At 38.7% G+C, this 25,626-nt stretch overlaps 1 protein-coding gene across 1 annotated transcript in view; it reads right to left on the bottom strand.

The window, feature by feature from the left end:
- Nucleotides 1-8,087: 8,087 nt before the first annotated feature.
- Nucleotides 8,088-25,626, bottom strand: part of ASXL2 (ASXL transcriptional regulator 2) — a 133,105-nt gene continuing 115,566 nt past the window's right edge. The window contains exons 11-12 of the mRNA XM_060026977.1: nucleotides 22,791-23,508; nucleotides 8,088-19,245 (exon numbers count right to left, since the gene is read on the bottom strand). Of these exons, the coding sequence (XP_059882960.1) occupies nucleotides 16,762-19,245; nucleotides 22,791-23,508 (3,202 nt within the window). The 3' untranslated portion in view covers nucleotides 8,088-16,761. The remainder of the gene's footprint in view (nucleotides 19,246-22,790; nucleotides 23,509-25,626) is intronic.

Below are 25,626 nucleotides of genomic sequence, written 5' to 3'. Positions count from 1 at the left end.
ATGGATGACAAGATAATTAGTCCAAATGAGATGCAGCCTCTCCCAGGCTGTATTTAGCCAAATTGCAGAGCTTTCTTTCCCCTGGAGGAGCCTGGGACTCCTCCCTGGGAGATGGCAGTACCAGAAGGGGAACAAAATCAAGCAGGCTGGCCACAGCCATGGTAGGGCATGCTCCCCCCGTCACAGAAGCGGGATGGCGGTGCAGCTGGCGTCCAGGATTCAGCAAACCGGGGTTCCCCGCACAACTCTGCCACGCAGACTCTGTATAACCGAGGACCTTTATCCCCTCTGGCTCTCAGATTTTTGTATGTTAAATAAACATGATAATCTCTTCCTCACAGGAGCGTGATGAGGATGAAATGGGATAAATTTTTTAAAGCACTTTATGAATTGTAGATGTGTGACATGGATGGAGGTATTGCCATGAATAATAGAAGCGCCCAGGTGTCCCCCTTTACAGACGACCAGAGCCCACTTAACTTTGACATGTGACGTTCTGTCATACTTATGAGGTACGTTCGCCATAATCTTCTCTCCCATCCTTCTCTCTGGGACCACTCTTTCCCAATCCTCAAGCACATGGTTAATGCTCAATAGATATTTGATTGCAAATATTACTATTTGTGATAAAATATTAAAATAGAGAAAAATTGATTCAGTAAACAGAAAAGTTGCACTATGTATCTAATTGTCTAAAATACATATTTGCAAATAAATTGAGGAGAGGTGATGTTTAAAAGAGCATTTTTTAAATTCCCAACAAGTACACTTAAAAGAGTATGCAACATTGATATGCCTTTATTTATCCCTTCAGCTTTTTAAATTTAATAATTTTAATATAATTTGAAATTATTTAACTCTTCCCTCTTACTGATAAGACTTAAAAAACCTTCCTTCCCCTTCTTGTTTTATTTCTCCATCTCTCAAATGTAAAAGAAAGTTTTAAACTGCAAATGAAGAATTCTATTTAATTCAACATAGATTTACCGAACACCTACCATGCAGAACTGAAAAAGAAGATGGAGATCCATAATTGTTTTTTTTCCCTCCAGTTCACCCCTGTCATAAAATTCCAGTTGCAACATACACATGGATAGACTTCCATTCAATACCCTGTATCTCGGTGTTTTGAAGTTCTTCTTCAATCTAATTAATACACGCAATCCACAGTTATTGGATAATAATGTGCTGTCCCTCCTCAGTAACTCATTGTACACCTTCCCCCCACCCCTGGCACATTTCAGTCAAACAATGAGATTGAAGCTTATTGCCCTAGGAAAGAGAAGCATGGACACTGGCTAAAACAAAGAAGTTATAGCTCAGCTTTGTGCTTCAAATTAGACTTTTTTTTAAAGTTCATTACATCAAACTAAAAAGCTTCTGCACAGCCAAGGAAATCATCAACAAAATGAAAAGGCAACCTACTGAACAGTTGAAAATATTTGTAAATCATATATCTGATAAGGGGTTAATATCTAAAATATATCAAGAATTCATACAACTCAATAGCAAGAAAACAAACAACCTTATTAAAAACTGGGCAGAAGATCTGAATAGATATTTTTCCAAAGAAGACATACAGATGGCCAACAGGTATGTGAAAAGATGCTCAGCATCACTAATCATCAGGGAAATGCAGGGCAAAACCACAATTAGATGTCACTTCACACCTGTTAGAACAGCTATTATTAAAAACAATACATAACAAGTGTCGGTGAGGAATGCACTGTTGGTGGGAATGTAAACTCGTGCAGCCACTATGGAAAACCGTACGGAGGTTCCTCAAAACCATCCAGCGATGCCAATTCTTGATATTTATCCAAAGAAAACAAAAACACTAACTTGAACATATGCACCCCCAAGTTCACTGCAACATTATTTACAATAGCAAAGATATGGAAGCAACCTAACTGTCCATCAATGCATGAGTGGATAAAGAAATTTTATAAAAGACATGGAGGAAACGTAAATGCATGTTACTGAAAGAAGGCAATCTGAAAAGGCTACACACGCTATGATTCTAACTACACAACATTCTGGAAAAGGTAAAACGATGGAGACAAAAAAAAAGATCAGTGTTTGCCAGGGGCTGGGGGGAGGAGGGGAGGGAGGGATAGGTAGAGTACACAGGGTTTTTAGGGCAGTGAAACCACTTTGTACCACACTATAATGGTTGATACATGTCATTATACATTTGTCAAAACTCATAGAAGATACAACACTAATGTAAACTACGGACATTGGGTGATAATGATGTTTCAACTGATTTTAATAAATATACCACTCTGGTGTGGGATGTTGGTAGTTGGTGGGTAGGGAGGTTGCTGGTATATGTTAACTCTCTATACTTTCCCTTCAGTTTTGCTGTAACCCTAAAACTCTTCTAAAAAAAGTTTATTAAAAAATATATGAATCAATAACTGAAAGAACTGCAAGGAGAAAGAAAGAAATCTACCACTGTAGTTGAAAATTTCAATATTCCTCTCTCAATAATTGATAGAGCAAGTAGATAGAAAAATCAGTAAAAATATGAACTTTTTCAACCAAATTGACTTAATTGAAATTTATGGTATACCACCCCAATGGCAGCAGAATACGCATTTTTCTTTTCAAAAATACACAGAAAAGGGCTTCCCTGGTGGCGCAGTTGTTGAGAGTCCGCCTGCCGATGCAGGGGACGCGGGTTCGTGCCCCGGTCCGGGAAGATCCCACATGCCGCGGAGCGGCTGGGCCCGTGAGCCATGGCCGCTGAGCCTGCACGTCCGGAGCCTGTGCTCCGCAGTGGGAGAGGCCACAACAGTGAGAGACCCGCATACCGCAAAAAAACCAAAAAACACAAAAAAACCCACAGAATGTTATAAGCCATAAAACAAGTCTTAATAGATTTAGAAGGATTCAAGTCAGACAAAGTATGTTCTCTGACTACAATGGAATTAAAATAGAAATCTATAAGAAGTTGATACCTGAAAAGTCTTCATATATCTTGAAACTAGATAACACACCTCTAAATTACACATTGGTCAAAGAAGAAATCAAAATCAAAATTAGAAAGTATTTTGAACTGCAGAGAAATAAAACAACAACATATCAGAATTGTTGGAATGCTACTAAAGCAGTACTTGGGAAATTTATAGTACTAAACACATTATAATAAAAGAAAATTCTTGAATTAATGACATCGGCTTCCATATTAAGACATTAGACAATAAAGAACAAATTAAGCCTAAAATAAGCAGAAGAAACGAAACATAATAATAAGTATCAGAGTGGAAATCAATGAAAAAGAAAACAGAGACCCAATAGAGGAAATCAATGAATCCAAAGCTAGTTGAATTTTCTGATGTCAATCAATGTAATTCATCATATTAACAAACTGAAAAAGAAAACCCATATCAAATCAATAAATGAAGAAAAGGCATTTGACAAAATCCAACATCCATTCCTGATTCTGAAAAACAACAACAACAAAAACCCCAACTCTTGGCAGGTAATAAAAGGGAACATCCTTAGCCTGATGAAGGGCATCTAGGAAAAACCTCTAGCTAACATCATACTTAATATGAAATACTAAATGCTTTCTCTGTAAGATAAGGAAAAAGGATTTCCACTCTCACCATTTCTATTCTACATTGTACTACAGGTTCTAGCCAGTGAGGTCAGGTAAGAAAAAGAAAGGTTATCCAGAATAAAACTTTTTGTCTTTGGAGATAACAGTCATCTATAATCTGATGGAATGTACAAAGAAGCTAATAAGTGATAATAAAACTAATAAGTGAGTTTAGCAAGGTAGAATATAAAATCAGCATTAAAAATATAAATTGAATGTTTTCCATCAATTATCATTTCATCATATCTACCAACCGATACTCAAAAATTGTGTTAATTTTTAAATTGAAAAACATTTTACTTGCCACTTACAATATCATTAAAATTCTTTAATGTAGGGTTAAATCTGACAAAAGATACAAAAGACTTATTTACTGAAACCTATAAGACATTGCTGAGAGAAACTAAAGAACATATAAATAAATGGAATAATGGGTTGATGGTGAAATACTGTTAAGATCTCAATTCTCTCTAAATTGATGTATATCATAAACACAATCCTAATCAAAATGCTGTTTGTATAGAAACTGACATCCGATTCTATAATTCATATGGAAATCAAAGGACTAAATGATTGGAAAAACGGGCAAAAGAGTTGAACTGACACTCCATGGAAAAAGGTATATGGATGACAAATAAGCACATAAAAAGATGTTCCACAACATTAGTCATTAGGAAGATAACACTACACACTTGTTAAAACGGCTAAAATTTAAAACACTGACCCAAATGTTGACGAGGATATGGAGAAACTAGATCTCTTACACCATTGATGGGGATTTAAAATAGTACTACAATCACTTCGCAAAATATTAATAGCTTTGCAGCTTCTTAAAAAGCTAAACATAACACCTACCGTATTGTCCTGCCGTTCCACTCCTAGGTATTTGCCCAAGAGAAATGAAAGCATATATCCGTACCAAGAGTTGTACATAAATGTTCACAGTGGCTATATTTGTAATAGCCGAACCCTAGAAACAACTCAGATGTCCACTGACAGGTAAATGGATAAACTGCAGTGCATCCACACAATAGAATACTACTCAGCAATAAACAGAAATGAACCACTCATACAGGTGACAACACAGATGAATGTCAAAATAACTGTACTGAGTGAAAGAAGCCAAGCAGTAAAAAATACATACTGTGAATTCCCTGGCGGGCCAGCGGTTAGGACTCTGTACTCTTACTGCCAAGGGCCTAGGTTCAATCCCTGGTCGGGGAACTAAGATCCCACAAGCCGTGTAGTGCAGCCAAAAAACAAAAACAAAACAAAACAAAAACATACTGTATGATTCCATTTGTATAAAATTCTTGAAAATGCAAACTAATTTGTAGTGACTGAAAGATCAGTGGTTGCCTGGGGACGGTGTCAGCAAGGCTGGAGGGGCTACAAAGAAGCACAAGGAAATTGTAGAGGTGACAACTGTGTTCATAATCTTGATTGTGGTGGTAAAATATGTCAAAACTTATCACATTGTATGCTTTAAATATGTACTGTTTGTTATATATCAGTCATACTTTAATAGAACTGCTAAAAACATTTAAACAGTAAGGAGAACTAGGGAAAAAAAGCAGGGGTTAAATTTTTTACAATGTATTGTTAAAAGGCTTCTTAAGCACATCATGAAAACAAATGTCTTTAAGGAGAATGATCAATTTAATTACAGAAAATTTAAATGTTTCTGTATGGCAAAACAGACTATAAACAAGAATGGGGGACATGAAACTAGGAAAAATATGTGCAACAAACATTGCAAAAATTAATATCCTTATTATATGAAGAACACTTACTGAGGAAAATATGGAACACTCTAAACTACAAGGATATATTGTACAGCACAGGGAATATAGCCAATATTTTATAATTTTAAATGGAGTATAATCTATAAACATTTTGAATTAATATGTTGTCCACCTGAAACTAATATATGGTGAATCAACTATACCTCAATTTTAAAAAAATTTTTTAATGGAACACTCTAATAGGAAACTTGAGGGAAGTCCTGTTGAGACAATTCACAAAGAAACAGAAGTAGCTCACACAGAGAGGTATTTGGCTTCAGTAAAAAATTTTAAAGCACACATTTAAAAAATGAAGTAGCTTTTTGCCTCTCAGATCAACAAAAGATGTCCACTACAAGAATTCTACTCTTCCCTAGAATTGCTTAATATGTCAGAGGAGGATGGTTAATAGTTTTGCTTATTTTTAAAAGTGCTTGCTTCTTGTCATCAATTCCTGGTAACCTTCAGCACTGATGATACATTTTGGGTTCCTGGTTGTACTTGGTTCTGTTCTCAGCTATAACTTCTTAGGTCCAAGGACACTTTTCTGAGTCATTGCACAGGGTGGTCTCCAAGAGCTTTGCTTCCTTCAAAGATACATGGCTTCTTCTAAGGTCATCACTAGTTTCTCTAGTGCTACAGGGCCTTTTTTAACTCCATTGGCAGAACTTACATTCTTTATTTCCTTAAAGCCTTTTTAAAATAGACATTCTTGGGACTTCCCTGGTGGTGCAGTGGTTAAGAACCCGCCTGCCAATGCAGGGGACACGGGTTTGAGTCCTGATCTGGGAAGATCCCACATGCTGCAGAGCATCTAAGTCCATGCGCCACAACTACTGAGCCTGTGCTCTAGAGCCCACAAGCCACAACTACTGAGCCCGCATGCTGCGATTACTGAGCCTGTGCGCCTAGAGCCTGTGCTCCGCAACAAGAGAAGCCACCGCAATGAGAAGGCCACGCACCGCAACGAAGAGTAGCCCCCGCTCCCCGAAACTAGAGAAAGCCCGCGCGCAGCAATGAAAACCCATCACAGCCAAAAATAATAAAAAAATAAATTTATAAAACAAAAAACATTCTCATGTTGTCCAGAAAATGCCTCACAAGTTTTATTTCTCTAACCACTTCGAGTTTCGTTTTGCTTTCTATTGTGGTAAAATACACATTAAAATTTACTGTTTTAACCATTTTTAAGTGTACACTTGGCATTAAGTACATTCACATTGTTATGCAACCATCACTACCATCCATCTCCAGAACTTTTAACACTAACTCCCCATCCCCCTCTACCTTCATTCCCTGGCAACCACCATTCTACTTTCTGTCTCTAGGAATCTGACTATTCTAGGTACCTCATATAAGTGGAATCATACAGTATTTGTCCTTTTATGTCTGGCTTATTTCACTGAGCATAATGTCAAGGTTCATCCATGTTGAATTATGTGTCAGGATTTCGTTCCTTTTTAAGGTTGAATAATATCCTCATATGTATATACCACATTATTTATCCATTCGTGTTGTTTCCCCTTTTAGCTATTGCGAATAATGTTGCTATGAACATTGGTGTACAAATATCTGTTCCTGCTTTCATTTCTTTTGGGTGTATATCCAGAAATTGCTGGATCATAAGGTACTTCCGTTTAATTGTCTTGAGAAGCAAACTGTTTTCCACAGTGGTTGCACCTATTTACATTTCCACCAGCAATGCACAAGCATTCAATTTTTCTACATCCTTGCTGACACTGTTTTATTTTTTGACGATCAATATAGCTATCCTAATGTGTGTGAAGTTGTATCTCATTGTAGCTTTGATTTGCATTTCCTTAGTGAATAGTGATGTTGAGCATCTTTTCATGTGCTTATTGGCCACCTGTATGTATCTTTTGGAGATTTATCCAAGTCCTTTACTGAAGTCCTTTATTCAAGTACTTTTTAAATTGGTTGTTGGGTTGTAGGAATTTCTTATATATTTTGAATACTGATTTTTTAAATTAAATATATGAAATATTTGCAAATACTGATATTTTCTCCCATTCTGTGGGTTGCCTTTTCACTGTTGATAGTGGCCTTTGATGCACAGGTTTTTAATTTTTAATGAAATCCAATTTATCTTTTCTTTTGTTGCCTGTGCTTTTGGCATCATATCCAAGAAATCATTGTCAAATCCAATTATGAAGATTTCCCTGTTTTAAGAGCTTTAGCTCTTAGGTCTTTGATCCATTTGAGTTAGTTTTTATATATGGTGTAGAGGAAGGGTCCAATTTTATTCTCTTGCATGTGGATATCAGATTTTCCCAACATTTACTGAAAAGACTGCCCTTTCCTCATTGACTTCTCTTGGCACCATTGTCAAAAATTATTTGACCACATATTTGAGGGTTCATTTCTGGGCTTTCCATTCTGTTCCATTTACCTCTATGCCTGTCTTTATGACATTACCACACTGTTTTGATTACTGTAGCTTTGTAGTATAGGTGTCCTTTTAATTTTTGAAATACATTCCCTCTTTATGGCTCATGTTGAGTCCTTTAACTCTCTTTGCGTGTTGCCTGAAGAGACTGGCATTCTCTGTAGTACCCAAATTTAGCCAGGACCCAGGGACAACTGTGCAATCAGGTAGGGGAAGGGGAAACAAGCAGGTAAATCATTCAATATGGTGTCTGGTTTCTTTGGAAAAGAAAAGGCACAGTCACTGGAGTAAAACTGTATGCCTTTATTACACATAAAATGAGTCATTAAAATACAGTTTGTCCATGTGCAGAAACATTATTATACATTCAATTCTGAAGGTAGTTTTATACGACCAATAAAAGGAACAGTCTAAAAGTGGGAAGAATAAAGACAAGAGTGAGAAGGAGCTAAAAGGCAGAGCTTTATCTGTCAAAGTGCTAAGGCCTATGTGCACAAAGATTTTAAAGTAAGACCAACATAAGGTCATTTCTTCCATTCTGATTTCTCTTAAGGTATGATGCAATGAGTCACAGAATTAAGACGGGTTTAAAAAAAATAGGTCATAGCACTTATGGCTAAGAGAAAGGTTTTTAATTTCTAGAGTTTCACTTATCATGTACTCTAGATCTTTCATGGGTTCTAGAAATTTCGTTAAGTCTCTAATAACAAACTTGCTCTTCAATCAGTAGTTTATTATCAGAGAACAAATTGTCAGGTCCTGCCCAGCCCAGAATCTGTCTCCTTATGCAACAAGCAGGTGACCAAATTTGAGACTCTGGAAGAGTTTCATTAATTTAAAGCTTGTTCAAAGTGATTACATATAGGTTCAGATGGGGTCACTTCAAATTGCTATGTCTGAAAACCTAAAATGAAAACAACTGCTGACTTGGGGTCCAAGTCCAACTCCAGCATTCCCAAGCTCTAGGTATCTGAAAACATTAGACACTGGTGTTTTGAAAAGAACTGACCCAAGAAATGTAAAATTTTATGTACCACACTTTCCGTAGGAAGGACATAGACTGTGTGTAAAATAATAGTTACCTTCAGACATTTTGACATTAAATGCATTGCTTTCTTATTGGGCTAATCTGAATTTTAAATATTAAGTATTTAAAAAGGGATCCATGATTAAAGTTAATAAAGTGCTGACTCAAGTTGGTTTAATATAGTATTTATGAGCCAATGTTTGTGTCACTAAGACACAGGTGCACACTCCTAAATCCTGAGCAGTGGCAAAAGCTGTCACTAGATAGACAATATAGTTCAACAGAAAACTATTAGCCCACAAAATGCCTCAAATCAAATTCCATGTTCCACTCATGGCAATTCATTACATTATGGGAACCCAAAACTTAAAAAAAAAAATTCGGTAAAAGGGAAAGAATAATTCCAAGTTTACTTAAATCTATCTTAAATCCAGTCTTGGGTTTACCTTTCTTCTCTCCTAGGCACTGGATAGGTTTCATAGTCAAGATGAAAGTCAGGATTTAAAAAATTCCCTTTAGTTTCTTTTGAGCTTGAAGAACCAGGAAAGTTGAGTTTGCAGTTATTCTTCAGGACAACCCACTATCTAGTCACAGCCCATCTCCACAGCTCATCATCTCTCTCTTCCAGGGTTAGTCTGTCCTTTTTGTTATAAGGAAATCTTTGTAGGGATTCCCTTTTTAGGTTAAGACTGAAAGATACACAGAGGTATAGAGATTCCTTAGTTTATACAGTCCCTATGAAAGAAACCCAATCTTCTGTTTAATGTCACTAAGTATAAGGAAAATACAGGATATCTGCCCTCCTAGTTCCTGGACAGAGTTGAGACTGTATTACATGGTGGAATACACCTCATAATTTTTGACTAAAAGGTGAACATGGATATTTTGGAATACAGAATTCAAGTTGCAAATCCAGTAACCCAGGTAAGGAAAGTTCAATAATAAGCACTGACAAAATATATTCATTTATCCTTTTAAAACCTTTCTACCAGAAAGTCTTAAAGAATTAGGATTTAGGCCACTTTATAAGGGGTAGTGTCCGGCTGAAGCCTCTTTTAATGCAAGTTGTGACTTAGAAGTAGAAAGGAAAAAAAAAGTCAATTCTACAATATTAGAAGAAAAAGAACAGTAATTTTATCCATTATGGAGGGAAAAAGGGGATGAAATATCTCTCACAATTTTAAATGAATACACTTCCTTCTCACCAGTCTATAAGATGAAAATCAAGGTTATGTTTTTTTATTCCCTTTAGCTTATTTTGGGTTTGACAGGAAAGCTGCATTATTTACCAAACTGTTATTTGAAAGGGTTAGCTGAACATAAGATGAAGCATCTTTACTGGCATACTGAACAGTATTCATTGAAAGGGATTGCTTTCGGCCTGATTTTCTCAATTTAGGTATTACCAAGAGATTCCTTGAAATTCTGATTAATCTCTAGATCTTCCAGTGACAGTTGTCAAAAAAAGGTAAATTTTATCAACCTGGCTCAATTCCACACTGTAATTTCATGTAGGGGCAATGCCTTTCTTTTCTTTCTTCATGTTTTGCCAAGTGCCTCAAATGCTTCTATTTCGTAGTTCATTTACTCTTAAACTTCCAACACGTCTTGGGAAATAACGTAGCATATATTACTCCTTGAGCTGTGAACTAGACATGTGCTGTATGGTTACTACTTTTAGGAAGACCTTTTACAACTTACATGACTGCTTTTCTTTACCTTTGCTTAACCAGAACCTTAGCACAGTGCTTAGCACATAGATGTTCAAAAGGCATTTGAATTAGTGAATAACATGATTTATGTACAAGAATTAGAAACATGCGAAATTTGATTTGTGAAGACCACTCTTGGTCAACTAGTGTTAAAAGCGATGAACACAGGTTTCTAAGACTCTGTGATGTAAATAAAGGAAAGCTGGGGATCCAAGTTGAAGCTGTGTTGTGATGTACTGCTCTTTCTCAATTAACTGCAGTCCAACTATACCTTAGGGTCCTATGTCATTACCTGAATATGAATGTTACTTCCTATGAGGTAGGAATAAATAACAGTAAGTACATATTAGAAATTGGGGGGGGGTGGTCTTTGTAAACAGTCATCATGAACTGGTTCACACACATTTAAATATTTCACCTTCATTCGTATCTACCATATATGGGAATTACGAGGATGCAGATGTTCCCTGAGACTTAAAATTTTTCCTTTAGAGATAGTGTATTTTCAGCGAAGATTTAGCACTGTTCTCTTAGACGTCTAAACTATTCTCAATGTCTTTGGGAAGCCCTATGTTTGAATTTTCAATTTTTGAAAAATAATAAGGCCGTCTTTTAAAAAACATTCTTGGGACTTCCCTGGTGGTGCAGTGGTTAGGACTCTGTGCTCCCAATGCAGGGGGCACACGTTCTATTCCTGATGGGGAACTAAGATCCTGCATGCCACAGAGCGTGGCCTTATGGGGGGCGGGAAGCATTCTCAAGTATCCTAATTTCCAAAAATTTTTGTTTTTATCAGTTAAAATAACCACAACTGAGCAATTGTGGGGAGAACTAGTGAACTACAATTAAAAGTGTTTCATGGGTCATTAAGATATTCTTCAAACTCTGACCTTATTTCCTTTCAGGTCACCAATAAAGCTATATATTATTCATTTTTAAAGAACGGGCTATACGCCTTTATTCCCAGAGACTATCTAGGTATCCTTTTGCTTCCTCAATCATATCCTAAAACTAAATATTTACAATCACAAAATGACTTCTCTTGGACAGCAGGACTCGATTATCTCTAGGTATGGTTAACCTCTCCTAACGTTTTGGTTAAGTCCTCATTTCCATAAACACTCTTCCTGACATTAGGGAGATCAACATTCAAGTTCTCTTAGCCCTTCTATCTCCAGATCAATTGGGAAGGACATAAAACTGGCTACAAAACTCACTTCTCAAAGAAGGGAAACAGAGAAAAACTTTTCTATTATCTTCACGATATTATTTCTTCACATAAACCCTATGGCCTGGAAGGTGGTGGAAGTGAATGTTTGCTAATGAATTATTAACCACTGTGGAGAAAGGAAAACCTATTCCCGCCACCCCCACCCCGAGATATTTTCTTGCCATTCTTTGTCTTAGAAGCAAACAATGGGCACATTAAAAAACAATGCACTGTGTTTTGTTTTGTTTTTACTTTCCCAGTAACATTAGGTGGTTAGGAGAGAGAACAGTTCAAGGGTGAAAGCACAGAGACAGACATATTAGGAGAATTTAATATTTTTACTAGAGTTCTGAAAGAAATACGCTACCCTGATTTATCACCAAATTCCTCATTTTACTATCTACTATGCAATCTGTTGGTAATCTTCCAATAGTAGTATAAGACAACAACTGAGGGCCCTTACCCACACCACCTTCGCATGTATGTCAGACCTCAAGATGCACCGAAAACTCCAAGGTTTTTATTTCCACTTTAATTATCTTTTACTTAATAATAAAATGAAAAATAAGAATATATGAATACATACAATCTATATACATATATTTATTGCAAATACTTAAAATTCTTATGTAAAATGATTTTTCTATATTTGTGAAAAAATATGACTTTTTAAATGGTGTTGACACCAACTTCTCTGTACATACCCTCAATTCCAATGTTAACAATTCCTTTAAAAAGGCAAAAGACACAAAAGTTTAGCATTTACCAAACCAGTCTGTACAAATCTTTTAGCCAGAAGGAAAAAAAAAATAGCTTGTGGTAAATAAGTCAATTTTCTTTTAAAATAAAAAATAAACTCCAAAACTCTTCCCCTTATTGCATTTTTTTGGAAATAATCTGAGTGTCTTTAGAGTAACTTCCTTTGAAATAATTTGTGCCTTAACAGTGAGGCCCTACATCAAACATACCTTATATGAGAAATTCAAAGTCTCCCACTGTCACTTTTTACATAGATATTAAAATATATATTACTTAAAATATATTACTGGAAAGCTATTTTTAAAATTGATCTTTAATAGTTGTATCAAATGTAAAGCATTAAAAAAAATAAGTAACCAAGAATCTATGAAGGTCTTACTTCCAACTTTAGGAACTGCTTTACCTATTGTCCTCTTTCAATAGGTTATGTAGGTATTGAAACACGGTAGGAAAGATCCCTGCCTATCATCATGTTTCTCGGAGTCTCTTTGGACTATTCTATAAATTGAGCTGCAAACTACCCTTGGCCAAGTTTTTTTACTTAGCACATTGTTGTAATGCAACAGGGAGACTTTTCTCTCCTTGCTGTGAAATCTGTGGGTCACAGAGAAAACAACCCTGGTACTGCTTACTGACAATGAGCTCTAGAAACAAAGAGTGATGTAATGACCAGAGAAGACCCCCTCATTATAACAAATAATTTCACCCAAGAGTTCTTTAAGGACTCTTAGGTGAAGAAAGGCAGTAAGAGCAATTAGGATGGTAAACGGTCCAATTATTAATGTACCAATTTATGCCTTCACCTGGAAGGCAATGACGTCCTCCTTTGGCTATTTAAATCTGTGATAACTCCTAAAATGTCTACACTGTGTGCCTTCCCAGCCCATGTAAGTATGCTTCCTCTGCCCCAAGAAAAATTTCCCAACTGCCAGACCTTATTCTTAAAGATGTTACATGGGGTACCACAGACAGCTTCAGTATCTTCAACACAGGGGTTATGTAGGGCAAACAACTCCAGGTTATTTGGCTTTATTTTCTGTTTAATAGGATGGAGAATTTTAATGAAAATTCTTTAAAATTTAGGGAGTCTTCTCTACTAGACAACTTAGAACATTCCCAAGTAAGACTGAGATGATATATTGTTAATGCCACCTCCCCAAGGTGACCTGAAGTGGAAGGTTATCTGAAGGCTTGAGAAGCATACCCTGGAGGCATAAGCATCAGGCATAATGCCTGACTAGTCACTGGAAATAGTGCAACTTAATACCATAAAAATAAGCTTAGCACTTATTAGAAACATTTCAGACTGAATTGAAAGGTAAAGTAACTGAAAACCTAAGATAAAAACTGCTTTAAAGGTACTGGAATACCATATTCTAATAATTTAAAGGTTTTCTTGTTCCTACTGCTTCATTTTCAAAAGGGCCAGATTGTAATTTTTCTTTTTTCTTCTCAGCTCAGTCAGCACAAGATGAATGACCTTCTACGTGAAACCGTTTTGAAACCGATAGATTGCATTCAATTTTCTACCAATCTAAGAGAATCTAACTATTCTCTCATTTAGTCAAGAGTGAGGCAGTGTACCTATTTGACGATTTATTGAATATTTTATTAGCTGGGTATTATCTGTAAAGAGAATCTGGTGAACAGTAATGCTTAGGACCTATCTGCAAGAGCCTGGGTCAAGATGAATAGGCACGATATGGTTTGCTCTCTAAATGGACTTGAAAATCCCTGATGCCTTTCCTCCTTTCCTGGTTAGTCTGTCCATCCTCAGATTAAGAGAACCATGGAGGAGAGACTTTCTATGATAGGAAAGGTGTGAAGAAGAAAAATCATTTTGAAAAACCAAATTGGTTAACTCGTGCTCACCGTGGGGTCGGTTCTGAAACAGTCAACCACTTCCGGCAGCAGACCACCCCTCAGTCCTGCCACTCAAGTGGGGAGTGACAAAGCTGGGAATGGAGAGTTTTAACTAGCAATAGGTCTTTTTAACACCCCCTGGGATTACCCAGGGCACTGAAAGTTTGGGAACAGAACCATGGTTTCTGACTCCTACTGGTTATTGGCTAGAGAACTTGCTCCTTATCCCTGGATCCTTACAGATTTCTTACCTCTTAGCTATGTGTGTGCTGGAAGAAAAAGGGAAGTTAGAAGGACATCAAATTATCTTGGTTGAAACTAGAACACAGATATTAATCCTATATTTGCTTTGGGCCACAAAAAACTCAGAAACAAAAAATAAAAAATAGAAGTAAATAGTTTCTTATGGGGTTTGAAAGTATTAAAAGAGTGTATGTATAATGCAGGAGGTGAGGTAGGGAGGGGTGGGTAGCAGAATGAGTGCAAAGCTAAGATTACTACTGCCTACTTGCCCCTAATCTGGAATGTGACTTAGTTAACGAGTCTAAACTGTTCTGCAGGGGGCTTCCCTGGTGGCGCAGTGGTTGAGAGCCCGCCTGCTGATGCAGGGGACACGGGTTCGTGCCCCGGTCCGTGAAGATCCCACATGCCGTGGAGCGGCTGGGCCCGTGAGCCGTGGCCGCTGAGCCTGCGCGTCTGGAGCCTGTGCTCCGCAACGGGCGAGGCCACCACAGTGAGAGACCCGTGTACCGCAAAAAACAAACAAACAAACAAAAAACTGTTCTGCATTTTGTATATGTCACATCCTGAATATTAAGTACAACTGTGACTGTACTAGGTTGCACTAATAATGTGTGCCCTTTGCATACGTGAAATTAGGAGATTTGAAATCAATATGCAAATGATACACATTGACAATCCCCAACTTTTTAATACCGAATTCTGGTAAATTGTAGATTTATTTTAATGTTCTTTAACCATGACCTAAATGTATGTACTCAAAAATTCTTTAGTCACTAGAGACAGAATTCAACATAAAGGAAACAAAAAATAAACAAAAACAAAAATTTGCAGCTGATTTCTTTTCCTTTCTAGATGTTTCCTAAGTCATTCACTAAAGCCCCTTTACATTAGAAATTTCTAGTGTGTAGAGAGCAGTAGTCCAAGAAAGGGGACATGTTTTCTAAAACAGGAAAAGTGTCTGACTTTTACGGTGTGTGTGTGCGCACGCACACGTGTATGTTCAGAGTAATATATAAGATTACCCCCATATTCCTCAGATGCCTGGGAGGTCAAAACAGGTTTAACAGAATGGGCAAATGTGGTATTAATGAGTTTTTCTACCTGTAGCAACAGCTAACTGTAGAACATTAGGTAACAGGTTGGGAGAGAAGAGGATGAGAGGGGCTACTTTGTTTCTAGTGTTAAAATTGTTTTCCAAAGTTCTTTATGTTCAGTTCAACAGTTTCTGCACCTTTACTCTGCTTACCCAACAAAACACATAGTTCAAATCACCCTATCACTAACACTTTTCTGTTAATTTTATACTAGTATTTCAAACTTGTTTGTAAGCTCCCACGAATGACTAAATCCTCGGAGATTATTGCTGGAATTACTGCCCTGCACAGATGATGGTAACCCAAGGGGCCCCGCGAGGCAAACTTTTCATGGACCACGCACGCTGCTTCAGGGCAAGGGAGTGGGATTAGGGAACAGCAGGGATCCACAAACTGCAAGCAGAGTGCCTGGCAACAGTACTCGTTTATGGAAGCCAAGAACCAAGTCAGAATTTTCAGAGTCTCAAGTACTGCCTGTGAAATTAATACCTTATCAAAAATTTCAACTTGAGAAGGTTCCATCTAAGGTAAAGGGACTGAGTAAACCCTGAATCCAAATCCTGTGAAGGTTGAATAACCTACGTAAAGCCTGCGGTCAAGACACAATCAACATGAGTGGTCATTTCTTCAGACCATTCCCTCACTCCTTTCTTTTCCTAGCCTCTTAAGAAAGGGCAGAAGGGAAATCGCTTCCTTTCACCATGCATGGCATTAAACTTTTCAAAGTCACATGAAGTGGAACATCAATCTGAAGTCAAAGTAATACATTATTACCTAAACACCTGGAAAAATGTTAAAACAAGATGTGACATATTTACATGATTTTGTAAGTGCAAACTTGTCACAAATTCACAAAGTCTTGACTTGGACTTACTATACAAGGTGCTTTTCCTCTAAAATGTAAGATCTGTACTCTGTATTCCTGATTAAGTAACACTTGTCTCTTAAGACAACTGAAACCTAGTTTATTTCTGTGATTCCAAAAGAACTCAAAAACCACATCTGTCAACCCTTCTCCCTTCCTGCCTTCTTTACAGTGTGTTCTCCCGGTCTCATTACCGAACGACAAGGCAGGAGACACACAGTTTCGAGGGGCCAATGCAATCATCGTGGCAGAAGGCTCCACACCCCTTGCACATGATCATGGCTTTCAATCGGCAGTAACATTTCGAAGGTGTGTCCTCTATGCTGTTCTCTTCAGGAAAGGCCTGAACAGGAATGGTCTGGCCGTGGTTGCTGGGATTCATAGCTTGGCTAGCAGGGATGGTTGTGACAGTCACTGAAAAGGACATGACATCACCGACATTGCTAGATACCTGGCTACAGTCAGGCATCCCCGGTACAGCAGAGTTATGGTCCATGTCCGATGAGGTGGAGACGTTGATCATGCCTCTGTAGCTTGGCCCAATCTGTGTGGGGCTTCCATACAGCTTTGGGGTTTGCAGTGGTGGAAGGAGTAGAGACTGATGGGTAGGGCTGTCTGCAGGTAGAGGAAGAGCAGTAGAATTGAAAAGCTCAGGGCTGCTCCGCACGGTCTTACCTCTCACTGCGTGAGCCATCTGCTTCTGTGCTGCCTGAATAAAATCTCTGGCTAGGGTCTTCTCATCAAATGTTTGGCCTCTAGTGAACAGGTAATTCTCCTTGCTTAAAGGGGTTTGCTCAGGCACTGGCATCTCTGCCTTCACATTCTTTTTAGCTGAACAATCACTGGTGGATAGGGTTTCTCTACTGTGGGGTCCTGAACTTGCTTCACACTTGCCAGAACTCTGGGAAGCCTGAGGCTCCTCCTTCACCATGACAGATTCTTGCTCATCACCAGTACTTTCCTCATCAGTATCATCTTCTTTACCGCTGCTACTATCTCCTGCTGCATTTTTACAATCTGTATATCCCATCTTCAAGGCCTCAGTGGGGCTACTTAGACAAAATCGGTCTTCGGGGTTTACAGAATGGGTCCTCCTAAGGCTCTCTGAACCCCGGCCATAGGTGGAAATGTTAAGTAAGTAGTGACCTGCCATGGCAGGCTTGGATGTCCTTCTGCCAGCAAAACCCAGCATAAACCTCTGGCTTGTGGAGATGTCCTCTAACTGGAAACCTGAGTGAGTGAAGTTGAACTGGGAGGGCTGCACAAACGAGAGAACATTCTGCCTCCGAACCCTTTGGATGAGTGTCTGAAGGATCTGATCTTGGGTTGCTTTACTTAGTCCTTCTTGGTATTGGTGTGTGTCAATGCTAGCGTCTCTTAGATCCTTACCTGAAAAGAGCTGAAGGGGTCTTGGAACCTGGGGGAGCTGCTTACTTTGCAAACTTTTACCCAGTTGCTGTGTAGCTGGATGGGACTGTCTCTCATTAACTTCCTCTCTGGTGCTATTTTCTGTTACGCTGGTACCTGCGAGTGCTCCTATCATCATCCCCTTTTCCTCTTTTGTAGTTAGTGGAACAGTTTTCATTTCAACTTTGGTGAGAGGTTTAGGCAGAATTTGCTCCAGGGGAACATCTTTGCCTTGCAGCAGCTGAGTTACCAAAGGATTATTAGCAGGGATATTAGAGCTTGGCCTTGAAATGGGTCCATTCATACTTGAAGAAGCTCCTGGGGTCTTAAGGCTAGAAGCTGCTGGCAAAGTGCTCGAGGATGGAGCTGATCCAGTAGGTGCTATGGTTACAACGACCTGGGGTACAGGAAGCTTCTCTAAAGAGGCTGTTGCTAATAAAGATGTTAAAGGGGAGGGAGTCATGTCCACTGAAGCACTAGCACTTATCTCTGCTGAGGCTGGAGGGTTTGGTGTATTCTTACTAGAACCTGCTTTGGGCTCAACTGTGCCATCGACTGCAAAATGAACAGGTGAGGCACCTGCGATTAGAGCAGGATCTGCTGGAGTAGGAGGTGCTTTCTCCTGCCTACCATTACTGGGCCCTTGTGGGTGGCTAAGAGAGGCCACCGTGGCTGCCGCCCTGGTGGGGTTCAGTTTTTCATTACTTACTTTCCCTAAAGCTGGTGGGGGTGTGTTAGCGTGGGCTGGTGACGGGACACTTGAGCACGCTCCACTGATGGCAGATGGTGGAGGCACTGAGGAGGTTTGCTGTAGTTGTGCTCCAGAGACACTGTGAGACTGTGCCTGGCCTGGGGTCTTGGTCTCAGATTGGGGCTGAGTCTCTGGACCACAGGGTAAAAGCTCTCTCGTACCTCCCCTGCTTCCAGTTCCTGCCAGTTCCAGTGTGGGGCCCTTTCCAGTTTCACTGACTCTGTTTGAGTCTGGACTCCCTCCTCTAGCAGTTCTCCCTTCAGCCCCCTCTCCTGGACCTTGTCCACCCCCTGGGCCAGGTCCTGGAATGGTCCCTCCAACTGAGGCGGCTGCAGCAGCTGCGGCTGCAGCAGCAGCTGCTGCCCTCTGTGCTTTGACCAGCTGGGCTTTTGCTTTGATGTCTGCGAGAGTTCTGGCTCCTGTTCTGTTAGGACTAGTGATGGAGATTGGAAAACGAGCCCTGGGAGAGACCTGCGATGTAGGAAACGGCATGGGGGAGATTCTGGAGACCGGGATCTGAAAGAATTAGGGGGGAAAAAAACAACAGAGCTTAGTTTTCATTTATAAGAGCAATCAAACTTCATTAACACAAATTCTGAGTAGAGTGAACCCTATGACAAGGACGGGAAGCCTGTGACTAAGAGACCAAACCATGGGGACAGCCACAAAGGTTTGTCTCCAGGATCCTTTCACCTCCTCTATTGGTGCCAAGGACTCCCCTCCCTCGACATCCACTCCCACCACAAAGCCTCAAACCTCTTCTTACAACACAGCTCTCTCTTAATGTCATTACTACTCATAACAGCTGATCATTTAAGATAGAGACCTTTCTATGGTATCTACATTTTAAAATGTGTGTAAAAGCGAGAAGACAGAAACAGAAGAAATAAAGAAGTAGCACACCATTACTGTCTTTTACTTCTTGGCTTTACTACCGAGGTCCAGAGGAAAATTCTTGTTCTCTTCTCTTTTACACACGCACACTTGCACAGCTAAGCATATAGGCTGAATTATCTCAAATTACAGAGGCTTCTAAACTGCACTGGAAGGAAGACAGTGTGTGATCCACTCTGCCCACCCACATGACAGGGTATGTATATAATGTCTGTAACGTTAACCAATGTCATTCTCACCCCCCGCTGGCATTATACTTATTTGTGAAGCTTTTAAAAAATATACATCCTCTCAGTCCTGTCCTTAAAATTACAAATTAGAACTCCTAGAGAAAAAATGCATTTCTAGAAAGCTTCTTACGAGATTCTGATGCATCATTAGGTTTGAAACCACTGATTTTCATATCATAAAATATTATACCTAAAAGGAATCTGACTCCTGTTCAAAACAATACTTTGAAAGCTACTGGAATTAAGTAGAATGAAGCAGTATCTGGGCCTTTCTAATAGTTGGAAGAATTTAAAAGAGCAAATAACTGTTACAGATGTCCTAGGACATGTAATTAAAAACATATTAAGCCGCTGAGCTCTAAGAAAATGCATGTCATCTTTCTGGAACTCCTTAAATTGAGACTAATAAAATCACTAAAGATTTTTCATTATCTGCAATACCCATTTCTAAAAAGGTCAGCAGTCCTGAAGAATTCTCTGCCATTCAGAAGTTAGACCTCTAGGATTCTGTAACACCTGTCACAAAGCCCACATATTTCTCATCATGAGATATACTCAATCTCTCTCTTAAAGCTGAAATCTACTTTACATCCAACTGCACACAGTATTTTAGAAGCTGCCCAGAATAAGAAAGAAGCAACTGTTGCCCCTTGGTAATACCATCTAGCAGAGACAACTAATAGGGGGAAAAACAGATAAAACTAGAAAATTAAAAACAAGAAAGTAAAAAGCACAGTTGTGGAGGGGAATCATATATAGGGAACAAGCAACCTTACATTAGAATAATCTTGAGAATAACAACATATCCAGCACAATAAAGGATACCTATCATAATGACTGAATATCATTAATAACATGTTGATTAAATAAGGACAATCCGTAAGAGTGGTTAAAATAAAAAGTTTTAATGCTTAAAAATGAGAATTTTCAGTTATTTAGGTAACTAGTCCTATTACCCGTTTATATAGAATAAATGAGATGTTATATATTTTTTTAAAGTACAAAAACCACACAAGCTTTCTAGGCACTGATAACAATTCAACAATTTAACTTATTGAGAAGCCCTACCCTGGTATAGCAAAGGAATTAGATTCTTTCTGTTATAATTGTATACTGAATGGAAAATACATAATGTCTGTTTGAGTTGTCCATCTCTCTATATACATATATGTACACATTTTATATTGTAGATATGCATATATAAAATAGATATATGTGCATATATAATCTTATACACATATACATATATAACATTTGTAATAAAATTCAAATTTTGTTTTTCTATTTAAGTTTTGTTTAAAAGATTTTGTTCTGTTATAAATTACATTAAGCTTTGTCTAAGAAAATGGGATTTGAGATAGGGTCTAAGGTAAGAGTGTTACTAAAGCAACTTCTGGTGGAAAGTTTTTGGGGAAATGAGAAAGAAGTAAAAGAAAGGAAAGAAGTTAAATAACATTAACTTGGTCACAATGGATTTAAGTTTTCAGTGTAGAGTCTCTTTGGATTAGCAGAAAGATGAGGAAATAGAAATGATGGTTCTTACCCAGCGTCATTTATATAAAGTAAAACCTAGACTATAACTCAGCTCTCAGGTTTAGAGATAAGTTCTAATTGACACCCATTAAAGAAAGGTTTCTCATATTTTTAAAAGAAGAATACAAGTGATTATCATAAAACTCAGAATCTCTAGCAAAGCATGACAGTGTATGCTAATGGTAGAAAAATATCAAAAAAAAAAAAAAGAAAAAGAAAAAAGGAGAGATTCCTAAGTGCTGCAATCACAAATCTTAAAATTAAAAAGTAATGAAGAACATCATACTATTATGGTGCAAAATGAGAGAGAGAAGTCCCACAGTGCATGAAACAGGTCAAGTACTAGTAACTGAGTGTTTCCAAGGGATATTTCCAGGTAGGACTTTGGTTAGTCTAAGTTGAATAAAAAAGGGAAAAGAGTATTTCTATTTGGCTTATTTTGTTTTACTTATATTCTAATGTGAATGAATGCTACCCAGTGCCTGGGTTCATAGTAGACACAACAGTGTTAATAAATACTATTAATAAAATTAAGAATGAACTGCAAACTGATATTAGGCACAAGCCCAAGTACACACTAAGGTAGTGACACTGCTATAGAAATTTAAAAGATCTGATATGCAGCAATATAGGGCTAAAACACAATTAATCACATATCCTAAGCAGTAGAGCTTAGCAAGGCTATTCCATCTTACTAAGGTCCCTCAAGTGACCAGTGGTGACTCATGGCAGCCACACACATTTCCTTTAAAAGGTTGGAACTAAAAGGTAGTTCCAGGCTCTCAGAACATCAAATCAGTTATGGCAGCAATAATCAACACATTATTGACCGGGGATTTTTGTAGAAACTAATGCCTGTGGCCGTAATATGTCTCCAGTCAATAAAGTGTTAAATATCATGGCTCTTGATACAAAGATGTGATCTCTTAATCACATCAATGACCTCCTCCTGTTTATTATTATACTTATTATTTTGTCACATGAGACAAAATACTTTCCATAACTGTCTTAAAATACAAGAGTAGCCAGCAGGGGTGTGGGTGGGGGTGGACTGCATTAGATATTCAGATATCTGAATAAGTATTCAAACCCCAAAAAGGATCTGTGAGGACGCAGTTCTTTTATTTACTATTTTTTTTTATTGGAATACAATTGCTTTACAATGTTGTCTTAGTTTCTGCTGTAGAACAAAGTGAATCAGCTATATATATACATATAAGGATGCAGTTCTAAATGCCTGTTTCTTAATAATTTTACTCGTGTATGACCACAGTTACATGCATATCAAATATATACAACTGCTTCTGCATTAAGAAATACCACAAATATTTGAAACTTAGTAGGTACAACCAAAAACTTAGTGTTCAGACCATCTTTCTTTTTCAATTCTTCCCGCTCTCTTACCTTGAGAGGTGGTACTTTCCGCACCTGGAACCTGTCCCCTCTACTGAGAAAGGGCTGTGGGGAGACTGGAAATGGCTGCTGGTGCTGGCGATCCTCAGTGACACGTGGTCTCTTCTCCCAGCTTATAGGGGCCTCTTCTTGGGTGACAGAAGGTTTCCTCTTGAGGTTTTCTGGGCTGTGATCAGCCAGAGCTGATGGAGGCTCTTTCATAGTGGTCTCCTGTAGACCTGCTTCTACTATGGGCTTCACTACTGTTGTTTCTACCCCAGGGCTCTTGGGTTTGCTCAGGGATATAACTAAAGCTTCTTGGCTTTCATTTTTATTATAATTTGAAGTTGTAGTGAGATGACTCTCTTTCTCAGACTTCTGTTCAGCAGAGGCAACTGGCTTTTGCTCCAAGAGAGCCTCATCCTTTGGGCACTTGATGGGAGGGACGCTGCTAAGCTCATCTGTATTGGGAGCTGAGGAAAGCAGGGGCTCTGGGGATTTGGACTTTGGCTGCATCTTATCTTGGCTTTCACGCTCTTCTTTTCTGACTGGTGATGGCAGCTGTAGTACTTCTTCTTTAGACACTAACTGGGGAATTACTGAGACTATATTGACAGGAGAGGCCTCTGAAGGAAGCATGGATTTTGGTTGCTCAGCTGGGGTTTTCTTTACTTTGGGATCGTTGGGTGAAGCTGTCAATTTCTTTGAATCTTCAAGGCTCAGGCCAGAACTAAAAGGCGGAAGAAAGAAATATTGTAGTTGAGAAATGGCCTATGTTATTGAATATGAGACAACGGTGTATGGCAATGCCTAGAAGAACCTGTGACACTTAGTAGGTAATTTTCATATATCATCTTCACTATTATTAATATTAGTGAAGGGTCTGGAGCCAGAGTGCCTGGATTCAAATCCTAGCTCTGATACCTACTATCCATGTAATAAGTAAGTGACAAGTCTTCTGTATCTCAGTTTCTTTAATTGTACGTTGTTGCTATTATGAGTAACTAAATTAATGCATGTACACTACTTAGAATAGCACCTAGCACATAATAAAAGCTCAATATAATGTTAATTATTATTACTTCTGCTTACAAAGGGGCTACATTGCCTAGAGGCATGGATCACAGACTACCCACAGAGAAGTTAAGGAAGACAAAGACCCATGTACCCTGGGACTGTGGGTTTGGACAGTGATCAGCTCTACTCTGCAGTACCTGTAGAAAGGCTGGCCCAAGAAATCTAAGGGACCCAGGGGAGACAGTAGGAGAGCTGGCTGTCAATATTCGCTAGAGGTTGAAAACGAGAACTCTGAGTTTTTGGAAAGCCTGTTTAAATTTCACTTGGTATAGCTCTAAAATTCTGAGATCAAGTGCCTCTGAGCTATCCTGGGAGTGAAGACCAAGTGAGACTTCCACAGTGTGGCCTGGCTAAGAGCTAGGCTACCCTGTAGGGGTCACTAGAGACTCCTCCTACAACAAGCAAAAACAAGATAGCCCTCTTTGGTGACTTCAATAATCAGTACCGCACCCCTGAGATGGAATGGCTGAGGACAAATCTGGACAGTAATCAAATATAGTCCTTCCAAAAAGCTGGCAAAAAGTAATAGCTAAAAACAGAAAGACCCAAGAATGGCTGTAATGCTCCATCTTATAAGGAGGGAATGAACAATATTTATGGAATAACTGCTGCCTATAAAAATGGTCTAAATGTATTCACCCTCGTTTCTGTAGAAAAGCTCAAAGCTCATACCAAGAAGGTAGAAAAATTGGTGTACGGCACTCTTCATCTCATTAAGAATCACTTCTGAAATGACCATGAAGGGGATCAATGAACACTACATGGAGATAAGGAAAAGAGCCATTCGTTCTCAAGCTATGGTTATGGAGTATCCTTAAAGGCTGCCATTAGGTAGGAAGGGAGACTAACAGACCATTAAAACTCCGGGTGTTCAATTCTATTTCAAACAATACAGCTCCACTGTCATCTATTTAAGTGTCCCCATTAAGATTTTTTTTTTTTTTTTGGCTGCACCGCATGGCTTGTGGGACCTTAGCTCACTGACCAGGGATTGAACCCGGGGGACAGCAGTGAAAGCGCCGAGTCCTAACCACTAGAACACCGGGGAAATCCCCCCTTAAGATTTTAAGATTTTTTTCTGTTAGGAAGAAAACTGACTCAGACTATATAGCCCCTTGAGAAAAGGGTCTGTATCTTGTTTCAGCTATGAATATCTCCCAGTGCCTTCTACAGAAGAAAGGCTGTTTAATTACACGTTGAATACAATGGTCCATATTACAGGATTCCTTAGTGATTCTGGATAAGTTATCCTATTGTGGGATAACTGACTACAATAAAAAATATATAGAACTTCAGTATTCTTATGTATTATAAAGTTACTGGAAGAAAAACCAATCTACTCAAAGTAAGGACTCTAATTCAAGATAATAAAATCTTTTTTTTTTTTAATAAAAAAAAAGAAACCACACCATCTACAATGGTAATGTGTTAAGAGTCAAGGACTAGGACTTCCCTGGTGGTCCAGTGGTAAAGAATCTGCCTTACAATGGAGGGGACACAGGTTTGATCCCTGGTCAGGGAGCTAAGATTCCACATGCTGCGGGGCAACTAAGCCCGTGCGCTGTAACTAATGAGCTTGAGTGCCTCAACGAGAGAGCCCGTGTGCTCTGGAGCCCATGCACCCTCGAGCCCATGCGCCACAACTAGAGAGAGAAAAACCCACACGCCACAACTAGAGAGAAGCCCGTGCGCCACAGGAAGAGCCTGCACACCACAATGAAGAACCCACGCACCACAACTAAGACCCGACACGGCCAAATATTAAAAAAAA

Source organism: Delphinus delphis, chromosome 12 (assembly GCF_949987515.2).
Source record: "Delphinus delphis chromosome 12, mDelDel1.2, whole genome shotgun sequence".
Lineage (NCBI taxonomy): Eukaryota > Metazoa > Chordata > Mammalia > Artiodactyla > Delphinidae > Delphinus > Delphinus delphis.
Note: the sequence above shows the minus strand (reverse complement) of the source record. Positions and strands in the feature narration are given on the sequence as shown.